At 45.1% G+C, this 18969-nt stretch overlaps 1 protein-coding gene across 11 annotated transcripts in view; it reads right to left on the bottom strand.

Moving 5' to 3' along the window:
- The window catches only part of ALDH18A1 (aldehyde dehydrogenase 18 family member A1), a 122952-nt gene that overhangs the window by 41637 nt on the left and 62346 nt on the right, over positions 1–18969 (bottom strand). For all 11 annotated transcript variants that reach the window (XM_037904107.2, XM_043551153.1, XM_043551155.1 and 8 more), the window contains 2 exons: positions 7574–7698; positions 3725–3869 (listed from right to left, as the gene is read on the bottom strand). In XM_037904107.2, coding sequence (XP_037760035.1) covers positions 3725–3869; positions 7574–7698 — 270 coding nt within the window. The remainder of the gene's footprint in view (positions 1–3724; positions 3870–7573; positions 7699–18969) is intronic.

The raw sequence follows: 18969 nt of genomic DNA, 5'->3' as shown, positions 1-18969 counted from the left end.
GACAGATGAGAGAAGTAGTGGGAGACTTTCCACACCCTGTCTGGGCTGAACTCCCTCGGTAGAGGGAACAATGGTTTTACTGGTATATCCGACTCTCCCGGAGATAAGATTGAGTCCAGTTCCATCGGTGGTGTCATCGATACAGATGTCAGGGAGCTATGGCTGAGGATGAAATGGGAGAGGAGCTTCATCCTGATGTTATAATCTCCCTGGTGAAGGTTGGGGAGACTGTAGGTCTGGGAGGATGAAAATGTTCTCTGGAGCGGCATAGGATACTGGAGCCTTAGAAGGCTGCGTCTCATTGCCAAAGGCTGCTGGAGTCGGTGTAAACTGTAAAGGGACTCTTAATAATCAGTTTTCAGAGTAGCAGCCATGTTAGTCTGTATCCGTAAATTGAAAAGGAGTACTTGTGGCACCTTAGAGACTAACAAATTTATTAGAGCATAAGTTTTCGTGAGCTACAGCTCACTTCATCGGATGCATACTGTGGAAAATAGAGTGGGGAGATTTTATATACACAGAGAACATGAAACAATGGGTGTTATCATACACACTATAACAAGAGTGATCAGAAAAGGTGAGCTATTACCAGCAGGAGAGCTGGGGGAGGGGCGGGAGGGAACCTTTTGTAGTGATAATCAAGGTGGGCCATTTCCAGCACTTTACAAGAACAGTGGGAGGGGAAATAAACAAGGGGAAATAGTTTTACTTTGTGTAACGACACATCCACTCCCAGTCTTTATTCAAGCCTAAGTTGATTGTATCAAGTTTGCAAATTAATTCCAATTCGTTGGAGTCTGTTTTCGAAGTTTTTTTGTTGAAGAATTGCCACTTTTAGGTCTGTAATCGAGTGACCAAAGAGATAGAAGTGTTCTCCGACTGGTTTTTGAACGTTATAATTCTTGACGTCTGATTTGTGTCCATGTATTGTTTTACGTAGAGACTGTCCAGTTTGGCCAATGTACATGGCAGAGGGGCATTGCTGGCACATGATGGCATATATCACATTTGTAGATGCGCAGGTGAACAAGCCTCTGATAATGTGGCTGATGTTATTAGGCCCTATGATGGTGTCCCCTGAATAGATATGTGGACACAGTTGGCAAAGGGCTTTGTTGCAAGGATAGGGTCCTGGGTTAGTGTTTTTGTTGTGTGGTTGCTGGTGAGTATTCGCTTCAGGTTGGGGGGCTGTCTGTAAGCAAGGACTGGCCTGTCTCCCAAGATCTGTGAGAGTGATAGGTCATCCTTCAGGATAGGTTGTAGATTCTTGATGATGCATTGGAGAAGTTTTAGTTGGGGGCTGAAGGTGATGGCTAGTGGTGTTCTGTTATTTTCTTTGTTGGGCCTGTCCTGTAGTAGGTAACTTCTGGGTACTCTTCTGGCTCTGTCAATCTGTTTCTTCAGCAGGTGGGTACTGTAGTTGTAAGAATGCTTGATAGAGATCTTGTACGTATTTGTCTCTGTCTGAGGGGTTGGAGCAAATGCGGTTGTATTCTAGAGCTTGGCTGTAGACAATGGATCGTGTGGTGTGGTCTGGATGAAAGCTGGAGGCATGTAGATAAGCATAGCGGTCACTAGGTTTCCGGTATAGGATGGTGTTTGTGACCATCGCTTATTAGAACCGTAGTGTCCAGGAAGTGGATCTCTTGTGTGGACCGGTCCAGGCTGAGGTTGACAGTGGGATGGAAATTGTTGAAATCATGGTGGAATTCCTCAAGGGCTTCTTTTCCATGGTCCAGATGATGAAGATGTCATCAATGTAGCGCGAGTAGGGCATTAGGGGACGAGAGCTGAGGAAGCGTTGTTCTAAGTCAGCCATAAAAATGTTGGCATACTGTGGGGCCATGCAAGTACCCATAGCAGTGTCACTGATTTGAAGGTATACATTGTCCCCAAACGTGAAATAGTTATGGGTGAGGACAAAGTCACAAAGTTCAGCCACCAGGTGTGCCGTGACATTATCGGGGATACTGTCCCCTCCCACTGTTCTTGTAAAGTGCTGGAAATGGCCCACCTTGATTATCATTACAAAAGGTTCCCCCCTGCCCCTCCCCCCGCTCTCCTGCTGGTAATAGCTCACCTTTCCTGATCACTCTTGTTACAGTCTGTATGGTAACACCCATTGTTTCATGTTCTCTGTGTATATAAAATCTCCCCACTGTATTTTCCACTGTATGCATCCGATGAAGCGAGCTATAGCTCACGAAAGCTTATGCTCTAATAAATTTGTTAGTCTCTAAGGTGCCACAAGTACTCCTTTTCTTTTTAATAATCAGTGTTTCCTTATAGGAGCTGTGATGGTACTGCTAGCGAAGAAGCTTCTGACTGCATGGTCATTTACCGATGGTTCACAGTCCTTCAGCTTCCGGGGCTTAGTCTTAGTTGGTACTGTAGTCAGTGTCAATGACTATGGTCTCAAAGCACATTTTGCCAGTACTGAAGGAGTCTTACTCCTATGTTCCTTCAGATCATGGACACAAGGCTTAGAAGGACCTAAGGCCTTGTGTCCTAAGCACAAGGGATCACCCAACCTGGTCAGGGAAGGATCCCTTCTCTTATGAGAGGTTTCAGAGTAGCAGCCGTGTTAGTCTGTATTCGCAAAAAGAAAAGGAGTACTTGTGGCACCTTAGAGACTAACAAATTTATTTGAGCATAAGCTTTCGTGAGCGAAATCTTATGCTCAAATAAATTTGTTAGTCTCTAAGGTGCCACAAGTACTCCTTTTCTTTTTTCTCTTATGAGAGTGCCTCTTACTCTTGTGAGGCGGCCTAAATGAAGGGTATTTTTCTCTAGTTGTTCCCTCTCCTAAATGGATATTGAGCGAGGAGGTGCACATTTCCATGTCTCAAGCTGATGTACAGGGCGTCTTCCCGGCCTAGTTCTTCCCCCCATCCTGACTGGGGTCTCCAAAGCCAGAGTTCTTGAACCTGACATATTCAGCTGGGAAAGGAGCAGCAGATACTGCATTTAGCAGAGATGAGAGCTTCTCTAAGGCAGCAGAGGTAGTGCAGGCAGTTGTTGCCAACCAAAAAGGAGTGGGGACAAGAGATGAAACTTTTAAAGCCTGGGCATAATCTAAGTCCTGCGCTGGGGGATCAGAGCATTCTCTAGGGCAGGGATTCTAACTACTATCTAAACTTATAAAAACCACTAACAATAGCAACTAGCTACATAAAACCTGGAAATATTAACAGGAAATAAAGGGTGAAGAGGATCAGTTCCAGACACTGGAGATTCCAACTCAGACCATGAAATGGTAAGAAAGAACTGGAGTGGTATCTGTCTGCACTGCCCCTTATACTCTTGGCACAGAACATGAGAAAAGCAGAAGTGAAGACCAAGGGACACTACTTGCTAGCATTTTCTGGTCCCAGCTGCATGGAGCATGTGTATCCAGTGGAATACATGGAGACCAGCATTCAAACTTTTACAAATAGAGAGACAAGGTGGGTGAGGTAATATCTTTTACTAGACCAATTTCTGTTGGGGAAAGAGACAGAATTTCAAACTACACAACTCTTCTTCAGGACCTGACTCTCTAATATCCTGGGACCAATAAGGCTACAACACTGCAAAAACTTTAAAAATGTCTGTTTCCAATGGTCTCAAAGCACATTTTTCCAGTTATCTTACAGCTATAAAGCAAGCATTACCCCCAGAAAGCCTACCCCACTCTATCATCCTCCACCCAATCCCCATCTCAAAATTCCAAATACCAACTTACCTGCAGGTTTTACCTCTGAAAAAAAAGTCCCAACTTTTTTCCCCTCCACAATGTCTGTGATGACATGGCCAGAGATCTTTGGATGGGTTCCATTTGCGATCACTACAGAGGTGCCACCTTGGAGGGCCCATAGAGCTGCCTTCACCTACAAGGGAGGATAAAGCTAGTCCTGGGAAAAATCTCAATACCTAGCAAGCATTCTCCTGGCTCTTGAACTCTATTCTTAATAATCATCTCCATCTTGATTATCTTTGGTCTTTTAGATTGTAAATTTTAAGCAGGGGCCATCTGCTCTTAATACATTTGGAAACATATAGGAGGTACCACAATCTAAGTAATTAATTTTGAAACCAGGTCACTTATTCCTGCTTTGTATTCTGTTACTTGGCTAGTTTCTAACTCATGACTGTAGTTTAAGTTTCCTTAACAGTCTACAGTGAGAAACTCTGTCAAAGGCTTTTTGAAAATACAGATAAGTCTATCAACTTCTCCTGCATCCACTATTTTGTTACCATGCTTAAAGTATTCTAGTAGATTAAAGAGGCATACTTTTCCTTTGCTGAAGCTACCCTGGCTTGTCTCCATCATGTCATGATTTAGGTGTTTATAGTTCTATATTTTCAAATGATAGTTTCAGCCAATTTTTCTTGGTACAGATAAGAGGATCATTGGTATTTAATTCTCAGAATTGCTGCTAGTGAATTTTTAATGGCAAAGACAAAAATTTACTATTTTCCAGGGAGTACATTATTTTAAGGAGAGATTGAACATTTGTGAACAGCTCAGCCACTTCATTCCTGAACACCTTCAGGAATCTTGGATAGTTAACATCTGGGCAACATATCTTTGGAAACCTTATTTCATCTCAACACCCACTGATAAAGAATGATGCAGTCTATTTAGATTGCAAGCTTTTTGGGGCAATGACTGCTATTCTGTTTGTCTAGAACAATTGGGTCCTGGTTCTTGGTTGGGCCCTAGGCACAACAATAGCAAATATTAATAAATTTCTGTACTTCAGTGGAGTTCAGTGGATCCAACAATTCTCTCATGGGCCTCCTGCTTCCAATATAAAGAATTTCTTGTTGTTTCTATGCCTTTGGTAATTGCTATTCAAAATGCTTTGTGGCCCTCTGATTTCTATCCCGTGTTTCACCTGCTATACTTCATGCTGTTTGTCCCCCTAGGGCTAAGTTTTCATTTTTCTTGCCTTCCTCCTTCCTTTTCTGCTCAGGGGGCTCCAATGCCAAGTCTGAAGACTTTAATTTCCTCACTTTTGATTTTAAGACCTTTTTGATGTGCTTCCTCAATTTTTTTGTTTTAAGTTTCCTTTCTGAAGTTAATGTCACAGTGCTGGATTTTCTATGATCCCCTCTAAAGCATTTAATTTAATTATACAGTGGTCAACATTACATTATGGGTCAATTATAATTACTTCTTTTACCAGCTCCTGCACGCTGCTTAGAACTAAGCCAAGAATAGTCTCTCCTCATGTACTCTATAGAGGGTAATCGTTTAAAGTATCAAGAAATGCCTTCTCTGAAACCTTATCTCACAGCGACATCTGCCCTATTCATATATGGTATCGAAGTCATCTATTACGGCTTTATTATATTTAATTGTCTCTAATCTCCCTCATTCCCTTCCTGATTAGAATGCCAGTAGCATAACCATACCAGTATATTTGTATTATTACTTGGTATTTGTATCCCTACAGATTGTGGTGTATGGTACTCCTCATTGAAGAAACTTTTATTCTATGGAATCTTCCAGATACATGGTTGCTTTCTCGCCTCTGCCACTTTCCTGCATAATTTACAGGCCAGTACTACAGTGCCCCCTTGACTTGGGGGATTCCACATTTCACATATGCCTATTATGTCAAGTTCCTCTTCCACCTTCTAGACTGTCTAGTTTGCTTATTTTTGTTTTTAAGATTCTCACATTAATATACAGACATGTATAGTATTGTTTTGATCACAAGTCTACTTTTATTTAACCCATTCCTCTGGCACCGTATAGCTTTTCCAGAACATACTTCTGATCTCAATTCATCTAATCATTTCAGGTGTAATTAAAATCCAATCCTTTACCAGGAGATTCAGACTTGCCTTTTAAAATAGGGATATCCCCAACAGGTGCCCTTGTATACAATGAGTGCTCCTTTGCACTTGACAGCTTTCTCTGGGCTCCTAGTTTAAGTTCTATGCAAGAAGACATAGACACCCTTGGTTGAGGTGGAATTCATTTTTATATAAGCTCTCCAAAGTTTGTGTTATATTAACATTAAAACCCTCCTCTTTACACCATCTTTTCATTCATACATCGAGACTCTGAAGTTCACCTTATCTAGCCAGCCCTTCATATGGAACTAAAATCATTTTAGATAACGGTACTGTAGAGGCATTGGACTTAAGCCTTTTTCCTAATAATCAACATTTACTGCAGATTTTAGGAAATCTCCCGAACACCTAATAAAGTAATTGGTATTAATATAAACCATAACAATGGACTCCTTTTCAGCATTCATTCAAAGTTTGTCTAGATGTCTCATGAAATCCACCACACTCATGCATTCATAGTAATGGATATTTGACTGTCATATGTGTATGGCACTTAGAAGCAAAAAACAAGTCCCTTCCCCAAGGATCCTGCAATCCACTTATCTCCAGTGTGTGTGGGGGGGGGTGGGGGGGGGAACCAGAGGGCTCAGGAGTTGCCTCCAACCCCCACCAAGGGAAAGGGGTAGATGTGTGGGTGGGTATTTAATCCTTCTGTAATAGAATATAAATAAGTATATAGAGGACTAAAACTCCCTGTCATAAATATAAAGGGAAGGGTAACCACCTTTCTGTATACAGTGCTATAAAATCCCTCCTGGACAGAGGCAAACCCTTTCACCTGTAAAGGGTTAAGAAGCTAAGGTAACCTAGTGGCACCTGACCCAAATGACCGATGAGAGGACAAGATACTTTCAAATCTGGAGGGGGGGGAGAACAAAGGGTTGGTCTGTCTGTGTGATGCTTTTGCCGGGAACAGATCAGGAAGGCAGCCTCAGAACTTCTGTTAAGTTAGAAAGTAATCTAGCTAGAAATGCGTTAGATTTCCTTTTAATGGCTGGTAAAATAAGATGTGCTGGATGGAATGAATATTCCTGTTTTTGTGTCTTTTTGTAACTTAACGTTTTGCCTAGAGGGATTCTCTATGTTTTGAATCTGATTACCCTGTAAGGTATTTACCATGCTGATTTTACAGAGGTGATTCTTTTCTTTAATTAAAATTCTTCTTTTAAGAACCTGATTGATTTTTCATTGTTCTTAAGATCCAAGGGTTTGGGTCTGTGTTCACCTGTACCAGTTGGTGAGGATTCTTATCAAGCCTTCCCCAGGAGGGGGTGTAGGACTTAGGGATATATTTTGGGGGAAGACATCTCCAAGTGGGCTCTTTCCCTGTTCTTTGTTTAAAACGCTTGGTGGTGGCAGCATAGGGTTCAAGGACAAGGCAAAGTTTGTACCTTGGGAAAGTTTTAACCTAAGCTGGTAAGAATAAGCTTAGAGGGTCTTGCATGCAGGTCCCCACATCTGTACCCTAGAGTTCAGAGTGGGGAAGGAACCTTGACACTCCCAATCTCCTCCTTTAGGAGCAGGCAACATGTATCAAAACAGGAAGGAGGCAGATGAAACTGGTCAAATTCAATATGTGATGCAAGAGAATAGTGTAAAATACATTTTTATTCAAATGGGCCTAAAACAGGGCTCAGGAGAAAGGTAAATGGAACCTCATACCATTGCAGAACATTGATTTCTCCCTGTGAAGAACAAAGCAGCACAGGCTTCAAGCTTCTCCTACCTTGGCTTCCATTCCTCCCATCCCTACCCGGGATTTGGTCCCAAATGTCACAGACTGCTGATCTCCAGGGTAAAATATGTCAATGAGCTTCGCATCATCTGACCCTGGGGGACTGTCAAAGAGCCCTGAAATGGAAATTTGTTAAGTTAGCTCTATACAACCTTGGACTCTGAAATTCAGGGGAAAGGAACTCGGAAAAGGTTGGGAAACTGAACTTCTTTATACAGACTTGGGCACTGAACATTCTCCACTGCAAGAGAGCACTGTGTGCTTCCCAGTGCACTCATCTTATGAGGCTGTAGGCTTTAAGTAACAGTAGGTGGTATTCCCAAGAGTGCCAATATACATGGGTCATTGAACTATGACAAAGTTAAACTTGAAAAAAAAGCCACTAATACAGGAACAAATATAGGATACCCCCAGATATTCTGTGGTACCGGCCCCTCCCCTGCTGCCTCACCTTGCCGCGCCACCAACACTCTGGCCCGCCACTCCTGCTGGGCAGCGTGGCGGCGTGGCTGGCTCCAGCTGGGTTGCGAGTTCCTGCTGCTCTGAGTGGCATGGTAAGGGGGTGGGGAACGGGAGGGTTGGATAAGGGGCAGGGGGTCCCGGGGGGCAGTCATTGGACAGGAAACAGCTGGATGGGGTGGAGTTTCTTGGGCGGGAGGGGCATGGTCAGGGGACAGGGAGCGGGGCGGAGGTTCGATAGGCATGGGAGTCCCGGGGGACCTGTCAGGGGGCAGGGGGCGTGGACGGGGGTTGGGGCAGTCAGGGGACAGTGGGGGTTAGATAGGTGGTGGGGTTCCAGTGGGTGGTTAGGGGCAGGGGGTCCCAGGAGGGGGCGGTCAGGGGACAAGAAGCGGGGGGGGGGAGGGTTGGATGGGTCGGAGGTTCTGAGGGGGGCAGGAAGTGGGAGGGGGCAGATAGGGGGCAAGGGCCAGGCCACTGGGGGAGGCACAGCCTTCCCTACCCAGCCCTCCATACAGTTGCGCAACCCCGATGTGGCCCTTGGGCCAAAAAGTTTGCCCACCGCTGCTCTAGAGGCTGAACAGCATGCAATGAAAGAGACAGGAGCTAGGGTTGAATACAGTGATATGCAGCAGAAAAGGCAAAGTTAGTTATTTTTAATTTTTAGTTGACTGATAGCAATTGTAGCATCCCCACCTTTTCCCTTTACTTTTGTTCTCATGACCACAGAACTAAATATCGCACCTCTGCCGTATTCACTGATCACCATCCAACATGTACATTTAGCTATATTCTATAGAAAAACTGCATGTGTATAGTTCCCTGCTAAGGATTTTAGCTTTTGCCCTGTAATTATGGTAAAAGGCATTAATAAACTATTTGCATATGGCATGATAAGTGCTACAGTTCTCAAGAAGGAAAGAAGTCTAGAAGTGGTAATTCACTTTTCCTTTCTTTAACGACCATTACTTGCTGTAATATGTTCCAGTGAATTGTTCTATCTAGGGTGGTCTGTGGGGTATGTGTTTATATAAAAAACAAACAATCAGACAGAGGTTCAATGTGATACAGAGAAAGATCTATAAATGAAATTGGGGTTCTTAAAGTAGCTCCCTGGAAAGGATTGAGGACCTTTAAAAAGTCATCTTCTTTTCCACAGCATCTAGTTTCTGAGCTCCAAACAGTTGTTTCGATCTCTTAGAATATGTTACTGTTTATGTTAAATTTCCAGACAGCATGTACACTAGATATGCTGCTGACATTAATTTCTAGTTCCCTTAACTCCTAGCAAATGGAAAGAGTGCCTTAACCACAACAATGGACTGGGACTCAGGAAATCAGAGTTCAAATTCCCAGCTCTGCCATAGATTCCCTATGTGATCCTGGCAAGTAACTAATTTTTCTGTGCCTCAGTGTCCCATCTATAAAGTGAGGATAGTGATACTTCCCTACGACATAGGTGCCATGAGGACTAGCCTTAGTGTTTAATAGGTGTTCTGTACTGTAGTAATGACTGCCATAACAAAAATAAAATGTCCCCTGTGAAGAATGGGAGTTCTGTGTTACTTTATTCATATTGCTGGAACTTCCAATTGTTTATGAGTGGGTGATGGCTATAGGTAGCATTAGGGTTAACTGATTTCAAAAAAAGAAAAAGGAGTACTTGTGGCACCTTAGAGACTAACCAATTTATTTGAGCATAAGCTTTCGTGAGCTACAGCTCACTTCATCGGATGCATACTGTGGAAACTGCAGGAGACATTATATACACAGAGACCATGAAACAATACCTCCTCCCATCCCACTCTCCTACTGGTAACAGCTTATCTAAAGTGATCACTCTCCTTACAATGTGTATGATAATCAAGTTGGGCCATTTCCAGCACAAATCCAGGTTTTCTCACCCCCCAAACCCCATACACACACAAACTCACTCTCCTGCTGGTAATAGCTCATCCAAAGTGACCACTCTCCTTACAATTTGCATTTGTGAGATTTGTGAGAGTGTATCTTGGGAGACAGGCCAGTCCTTGCCTACAGACAGCCCCCCAACCTGAAGCAAATACTCACCAGCAACCACATACCACACAACAGAACCACTAACCCAGGAACCTATCCTTGCAACAAAGCCCGTTGCCAACTGTGCCCACATATCTATTCAGGGGACACCATCACAGGGCCTAATAACATCAGCCACACTATCAGAGGCTCGTTCACCTGCACATCCACCAATGTGATATATGCCATCATGTGCCAGCAATGCCCCTCTGCCATGTACATTGGTCAAACTGGACAGTCTCTACGTAAAAGAATAAATGGACACAAATCAGATGTCAAGAATTATAACATTCATAAACCAGTCGGAGAACATTTCAATCTCTCTGGTCACGCAATTACAGACATGAAGGTCGCTATCTTACAACAAAAAAACTTCAAATCCAGACTCCAGCGAGAAACTGCTGAATTGGAATTCATTTGCAAATTGGATACTATTAATTTAGGCTTAAATAGGGACTGGGAGTGGCTACGTCATTATGCAAGGTAGCCTATTTCCCCTTGTTTTTTCCTACCCCCCCACCCCCCAGACGTTCTGGTTAAACTTGGATTTATGCTGGAAATGGCCCACCTTGATTATCATACACATTGTAAGGAGAGTGGTCAGTTTGGATGAGCTATTACCAGCAGGAGAGTGAGTTTGTGTGTGTATGGGGGGGGGGTGGGAGTGAGAAAACCTGGATTTGTGCTGGAAATGGCCCACCTTGATTATCATACACATTGTAAAGAGACTGGTCAGTTTGGATGAGCTATTACCAGCAGGAGAGTGAGTTTGTGTGGGGGGGGGGGGCGGAGGGTGAGAAAACCTGGATTTGTGCTGGAAATGGCCCAACTTGATTATCATACACATTGTAAGGAGAGTGATCACTTTAGATAAGCTATTACCAGTAGGAGAGTGGGATGGGAGGAGGTATTGTTTCATGGTCTCTGTGTATATAATGTCTCCTGCAGTTTCCACAGTATGCATCCGATGAAGTGAGCTGTAGCTCACGAAAGCTTATGCTCAAATAAATTGGTTAGTCTCTAAGGTGCCACAAGTACTCCTTTTCTTTTTGCAAATACAGACTAACACATCTGTTACTCTGAAACCTGATTTCAAAAAGGCTCTGTAAGACTACAGGAAGGAAAACAATGGATCTATTGCATTCAATCATTTTGATGACTTCCGCACATTGTCCAGGGCTCAATTCAATGGATATTCTCACCTGTCCCTGAAGTTTATTTTCTTGAGGTGGCGTCTTTAAGGCGCCCACATAAGCTTCTCTGTCTTGACAGGGTTTCAATATGTTGATGTGGTAGATCTGCTCCTGTTTCTGGCAATCGGGCTGTAAAATCTTTTAGTCAACCTCTCCGATGGCTTCTATTACTTCATAGGGCCCCTGCCATCTGACCAGGAGCTTGCTTTCAGCTGTGGGTACTAGCACCATTATCTGATCTCCTGTCCAGAATTTCTGAACCTTTGCTTGGTGATTATAATAGATCTGTCGAGCCTCCTTTACTCTTTCCAGGTGTTCCCACATGTTGGGAGTGACTTGGGCTATTTGGTCCTGCATCTGCACCACATGATCAATGACGTGCTGGACGAACCAACTAGGGGCCATGCTCCTCACAAACAGGGAAGAATTGGTAGGGGAAGCAGAAGTGGGTGGTAACCTAGGCAGCAGTGACCATGAGAGGGTTGAGTTCAGGATCCTCATAAAAGGAAGAAAAGAGTAGCAAAATACAGACCCTGGACAGAAAAAGCAGACTTTGACTCCGTTAGGGAACTGAAGGGCAGGATCCCCAGGGAGGCGAATATGAGGGGAAAAGGAGTCCAGGAGAGCTGACTGTATTTTAAAGAAGCCTTATTGAGGGCACAGGAACAAACCATCCTGACGTGCAGAAAGAACAGCAAATATGGCAAGCGACCAGCTTGGCTTAACAGTGAAATCTTCGGTGAGCTTAAACTCAAAAAGGAATCTTACAAGAAGTGGAAACTTGGACAGATGACTAGGGAGGAGTATAAAAATATTGCTAGAGCATGCAGGGGTGTAATCAGGAAGGCCAAAGCACAACTGGAGTTGCAGCTAGCAAGGGATGTGAAGGGTAACAAGAAGGGTTTCTACAGATATGTTAGCACCAAGAACATGGTCAGGGAAAGTGTGGGCCCCTGACTGAATGGGGGAGGCAACCTAGTGACAGATGATGTGGAAAAAGCTGAAGTACTCAATGCTTTTTTGGCCTCGGTCTTCACAGACAAGGTCAGGTCACAGACTGCTGCACTGGGCAACACAGTATGGGGAGGAGGTGAGCAGCCCTCAGTGGTGAAAGAACAGGTTAAGGACTATTTAGAAAAGCTGGACATGCACAAGTCCATGGGTCCAGATCTAATGCATCCAAGGGTGTTGAGGGAGTTGGCTGATGTGATTGCAGAGCCATTGGCCATTATTTCTGAAAATTCGTGGCAATCAGGGGAGATCCCGGACAATTGGAAAAAGGCAAATATAGTGCCCATATTTAAAAAAAGGGAAGAAAGAGAAGCCAGGGAACTACAGCCTCGCTTCAGTCCCCGGCAAAATCATGGAGCAGGTGCTAAAGGAATCCATTTTGAAGCATTTGGAGGAGAGGAAGGTGATCAGGAACAGTCAACATGGATTCACCAAGGGCAAGTCATGCCTGACCAACCGGATTGCCTTCTATGATGAGATAACTGGCTCTGTGGATATGGGGAAAGTGGTGGATGTGATATATCTTGTGTGACGGGGCAAGGCCAGATGGCTATAGAAAAGTAGTGGAAGACAGATATATTAGCTCCAGGCTAAACAAATCCCTGGTACCAGGATAAGTGAAATGGCAGCTGCTCCAGGTCAATTAAGACACCTGGGGCCAATTAAGAACTTTCCAGAAGGCAGGGAGAAGGCTAGGTTGATTGGGACACCTGAAGCCAATCAGGGGCTGGCTGAAACTAGTTAAAAGCCTCCCAGTCAGTCAGGTGGGTGTGCATGTCAGGAGCTGTGGGAGGAAGCTGTGCTGTTGGAGAGGCTGAGTAGTACACACCATGTCAGGCACAAGGAAGGAGGCCCTGAGGTAAGGGTGAAGTGGAGCTTGAGGAAGTGAGGGCTGCGGTGGGGGAAGTAGCCCAGGGAATTGTACATGTCATGTTTCTAAAAGGTCAGCTACCATAGCTGATACTATTAGGGTCCCTGGGCTGGAGCCCGGAGTAGAGGGTGAGCCCAGGCTCCCCGCCTCCACCTTTGCCCCCTGATTAATCACTGAGACTGGGAGACAACAGAGACTGTGCAAGGAAGGATAACTTCTCACCTCCCTCCCTGGCTTATGATGAAAATGGCTCAGTAGACTGTGACCCTTGTCTCTAGAGAGAGAAGGGTTACGTGCAGGGTCACGGTGAGCCTCTGAGGCTAGCGAAATCTGCCAGGAAACGCGGGACCCACGGAGGCAAGGACAGAGCTTTGTCACACTTGACTTTAACAAAGCTTTTGATACGGTCTCCCACAGTATTCTCGCCAGCAAGTTAAAGTAGTATGGATTGGATGAATGGACTATAAGGTGGATAGAAAGCTGGCTAGATTGTTGGGCTCAACGGGTCGTGATCAACGGCTCGATGTCTAGTTGGCAGCCGGTATCAAGCGGAGTGTCCCCAGAGGTTAGTCCTGGGGCCAGTTTTGTTCAACATTTTTATTAATGATCTGGATGATGGGATGAATTGCACCCTCAGCCAGTTCACAGATGACACTAAGCTGGGGGGAGAGGTAGATATGCTGGAGGGTAGGGATAGGGTCCAGAGTGACCTAGACAAATTGGAGGATTGGGCCAAAAGAAATCTGATGAGGTTCAACAAGGACAAGTGCAGAGTCCTGCACTTAGGAAGGAAGAATCCCATGAACTGCTACAGGTTGGGGACCAACTGGCTAAGCAGCAGTTCTGCAGAAAAGGACCTGGGGATTACAGTGGACAAGAAGCTGGATATGAGTCAGCAGTGTGCCCTTGTTGCCAAGAAGGGCAACGGCATATTGGGCTGTATTAGTAGGAGCATTGCCAGCAGATTGAGGGAAGTGATTATTCCCCTCTATTCGGCACTTGTGAGGCCACACCTAGAGTATTGTATCCAATTTTGGTCCCCCCACTACAGACGGGATGTGGACATATTGGAGAGAGTCCAGCGGACGGCAACGAAAATGATTAGGGGGCTGGGGCACATTACTAACGAGGAGAGGCTGAGGGAACTGGGGTTCTGCAGAAGAGAAGAGTTAGGGGGGATTTGACAGCAGCCTTCAACTACCTGAAGGGGAGTTCCAAAGAGGATGGAGCTTGGCTGTTCTCGGTGGCAGAAGACAGAAGAAGCAGCAATGGTCTCAAGTTGCAGTGCGGGAGGTCTAGGTTGGATATTAGGAAACACTATTTCCCCAGGACGGTGGTGAAGCACTGGAATGGGTTACCTAGGGAGGTGGTGGAATCTCCATCCTTAGAGGTTTTTAAGGCCCGGCTTGACAAAGCCCTGGCTGGGATGATTTAGTTGGTGTTGGTCCTGCTTTGAGCAGGGGATTGGACTAGATGACCTCCTGAGGTCTCTTCCAATTCTAATATTCTATGATTCTATGTTTCTCCCCTGGTTAGGCTGTTCTTCCCAATCCTCCTTGGCAATGTCCTCTATGCCATGGGGATGACCACCATATAGCAGCTTGAAGGGGGAACACTGTGGAAATCTGGGTTATTGCAAACATCAGGTAAGGTAGTAAGGTATCCCAATTTTTCCCGTCCCGGCTCACCACTTTTCATATCATGTTCTTCAGTGTCCTATTAAAGCATTCAATGAGACCATCAGACTGTGGACAGTAGACTAAGCTTCATAGGACCTGTAGGTGGAGCATCGCACACAAATCCTTCATCAGTTTTGACGCATAGGGGTTCCTTGATCTGTCAAAATCTCTTTGGGTATCCGTACCCTAGAGAAAATTTGAATCAACTCCTTTGCTATTGTCTTGGACACGGTGTATCATAGGCGGGCGGCTTCTGCGTACGAGGTGGCATAATCCAGAACAACAAGCACACTCTGATGACCCCTGGCTGACTTCTCCAATGGGTCTATCCTCTCAAACAGGCCTTCAATAATTGGTAGAGGTACTAAAGAGGCCCTTAAGTGCAGTTGTGGGCCATGTAATTGGCATTCCGGGCAGGAGGCGCGATATCAAACCTCCATACAAACTCTTGGCCAAAAGAACCTCCGCAGGATTCGATCAAGGGTCTTATCTACCCCAGATGTCCTCCAAACAAATGACTATGGGCTAGGTCCAACACAGCCCTCTGGTGCCTTCGAGGTACCAGAAGCTGCTCCACTTCTTGCTCTTCGGACCACTCTAGGCCCTCGGCCTTTGGCTTTCCTCTTCATCGGGATTCTATTCACATCAACTACCTCTTTTCTAATATTGTGGTACAGTGGCTCATTGACTTCGTCCTGCCCAAAATTCTTAAATGAGGGCCCAATATGTTCAAATTCAAGGGGACCTATTTCTGTTTTACACACAGGATTGGTCGCCACGGAACTGGGTCCAGCTTCCGGTTCATCAACTATCTGAGTCACCCTCCTGCCTGCTGGACGGCCTTTTGGTTCTGGGCCAAGATCCTGGTCCCCCAGTCTTTTGTCTATCCTTCTTTACTGCCTAGTTTTCCAGAGCTTCTCTGCTGCAGAGAATACGTCCTGCGATAATTTAGAGAAAACTAGGAGAGGGCTTGCTACAGTATCAATCCTGGGGTCACTACCTTCCTGACTCATCCACTAGGAGTAAGTTTCCAAACGCTGGGAAGTCTCATCATAGGAGGACCACATATGGGAGCTCACAGACCACCCCCGACACTCACCCTTGTGGCATTCCCCTGAACATCAATTTGTACAGGGATGGTCAGATAGTAACTGACAGCCCCACGTACACAGGTTATTCCTGTGCATTTGGCCATAGACAGCTGGTTCTGCCCCACTAGGTTTCCCCCAACACCAGCATGATGGCACTTCCGGATTCACTAATGCAATGGTCTCTATGCCATTCATCCTAACTGGCTGTGTGTATCTATGTGGGGTCATCACGACTCCCATGAGATTGATCAGGCCACATGGGTCTTCACAATCACCCAGACTGCATTGCATAGGCTCCTCAATGTTAGGACATTGGGCTGCTATATGCCCTAGTTTTCCACAAGCATAACATCTATACACAGCTTGGGGCATCCCCCTATTCTTTAAGCTATTGGTTCTTACCCCACGACCCTCTCTCCCCAAGTCCCTTCGCAGCTTCAGGCCGCTCTCCAGCATCCTTACTCCCCAACCTAGTTCTGCCTGACTCTTCAGGAGTCTGGGCCTTCAGGATGGGGACTGGCCTCTTGATCCACTGCATCTCTTCCCCGGTAGTCTGAGAAAGTTTCCTGACCATTAAAATGCCTCTTTACAAGTGCAACCAAATCTTCATAACAGAAGCAGTCATTCTGGCTAACCCATCCTCTTAGGTCTGATGATAGTCCTCTCATGAACCCATCCAACACTAAGACTTCTATTATAATCTCTGTGTTGTGGATCTCGGGGCACAGCCATTTCCGAATTAGATGAATCAGGTCGAACAGTTGTGACCTCAGTGCTTTGCTGTCCTGATACCTCCAGTCATGGAACCCCTGGGCCCTTGTAGTTGTTATCATCCCAGACCTGACCAGGACCTCAACCTTCAGTTGGGTGTAATCTGTAGCAGCTTCCGCTGCCATGTCCTAGTAGGCCTTCTGGGCTTCCCAGGAAAGGGACAAGGATACTGGCCCACTGGTCTTGTGGCCAGGCCTTCTGAAGGGCTGTTTTTTCCAAGGTGAAAAGATATGCCTCCACGTCATCTTCCATAGTCATGTTTGGTAGGTTACTTCTGGCCCTTAGGGATTGAGTCCCATCATGGCCATGTGTCAGAGCAGTCAGAGCCTTCAGCAGGTTCACGACCTCCTGCAGGGTGGCTCAATCCTGGGTTGCCTGGCTCATCAGCAGTTGATTTGTTTTCTGCTGTAGCCATACCGACTCCCGTTGAGTGGCCATCTGGACCCTGGTAGCCTCTTGTTGCACGGCCATGGCCTACACCAGCACCCTCACTATGTTGTACATTTTTGAGATGATTCACCTTGCCCTGGGATGGTCCACTGTGTCAACTATCCCACTCCAGACACCATGTGTGTCAAGGCACCTCCTCTGTCTCGCTGGACTTTTCACTTTCCCCTCTGGCAGTGGTGGGGCTGGGGCTAAAATCAGCTCCACTCTAGACAGTGTTTGTCTTCCCCTTCTGCATTCTCTTATTAGTACTGACATACCCTGACACCCCAATATTCACCACTGTCATGTAATTAGGATATGTATTGTAGAAAGTATGTCTTGTGAGGTATCATTCTAAAAGTAAAGGAGGACTTGTGGCACCTTGATCTGCTAGACATTAATATCTCATTGGATTGTATGTGTGATTGTTGTATGTGAAGTTATAAAGTTTGCTATCTACGTGTTACTGAAACATGTTGTGAGGTTGAAAGCACCCACAAGCAGCCTTTCAGGTACAACAGTAAAAATGCCAAACAATGCTAATGGCTTATTGAGGAAATGCACACAGGTACAAGGATTACCCCAGGGACTGTGCACAATAGAAACTTCACAGAGACAGCACTGCACAACGGGAACTGTTTGACCAGATCATAGCGAAAAAGCTTTCCAGCAAGTGGGAAGATCATATAAGGGGGGACAACGACATCAGGGGGGGACCTCTCTCTCCCTGCAACAAGACACCTGGAAACACCTGAGGGGCAAGGACTGAACTGTGGGAAGTGAAGGTCCCAGGTTAGAAGGATCTTTAGCCTGTGTATCAAAATCTGGAAAAGCCAAGGCAACTTGCGACTTAAGAGTCTGCCAACCTGTTTTTCACTCACAGTGAGAATTTGCTAATTTATATCCAACCTATCTAGTGTGTTAAGATCAGTTTGCGGTTTTTATTTATTTACTAAGGTAATCTGCTTTGATCTGTTGGCTATCCCTTATAATCACTTAGAATTATTTAAGCTCAGTACCAATGTGGACACAAGAACAAATGGATATAAACTGGTCATTGGGAAGTTTGGACTTGAAATTAGACAAAGGTTTCTAACCATCAGAGGAGTGAAGTTTTGCAATAGCCTTCCAAGGGAAGCAGTGGGGGCAAAAGACCTATCTGGCTTTAAGATTAAACTCGATAAATTTATGGAGGAGATGGTATGATGGGATAACATGATTTTGGTAATTAATTGATCTTTAACTATTCATGGTAAATAGGCCCAATGGCCTGTGATGGGATGTTTGATGGGGTGGGATCTGAGTTACTACAGAAAATTCTTTCCTGGGTATCTGGCTGGTGAATCTTGCCCACATGCTCAGGGTTTAGCTGATCGCCATATTTGGGGTCGGGAAGGAATTTTCCTCCAGGGCAGATTGGAAGAGGCCCTGGAAGTTTTTTGCCTTCCTCTGTAGCATGGGGCACAGGTCACTTGCTGGAGGATTCTCTGCTCCTTGAAGTCTTTAAACCACGATTTGAGGACTTCAATAGCTCAGACATAGGTGAGGTTTTTCGCAGGAGTGGGTGGGTGAGATTCTGTGGCCTGTGTTGTGCAGGAGGTCAGACTAGATGATCATAATGGTCCCTTCTGACCTTAGTATCTATGAATCTATGAAAAAAAAATCTACCTCTTGTACTTAATAAATTTATTTTTGTTTTAAACCCAGTTTGTGTAATACAAAAAGCTGTTCATATCTCTCTCCGCAGTGAGGGAGAGGGCAAATTTCAATTAGCTTACACAGTACAGTTCTTGGTGAAGCACAACGCAAGACAATTTGGGGTTTA

The sequence above is a fragment of the Chelonia mydas genome, chromosome 7 (genome assembly GCF_015237465.2).
Source record: "Chelonia mydas isolate rCheMyd1 chromosome 7, rCheMyd1.pri.v2, whole genome shotgun sequence".
Lineage (NCBI taxonomy): Eukaryota > Metazoa > Chordata > Testudines > Cheloniidae > Chelonia > Chelonia mydas.
This window is presented reverse-complemented; position numbering and strand designations above follow the sequence as displayed.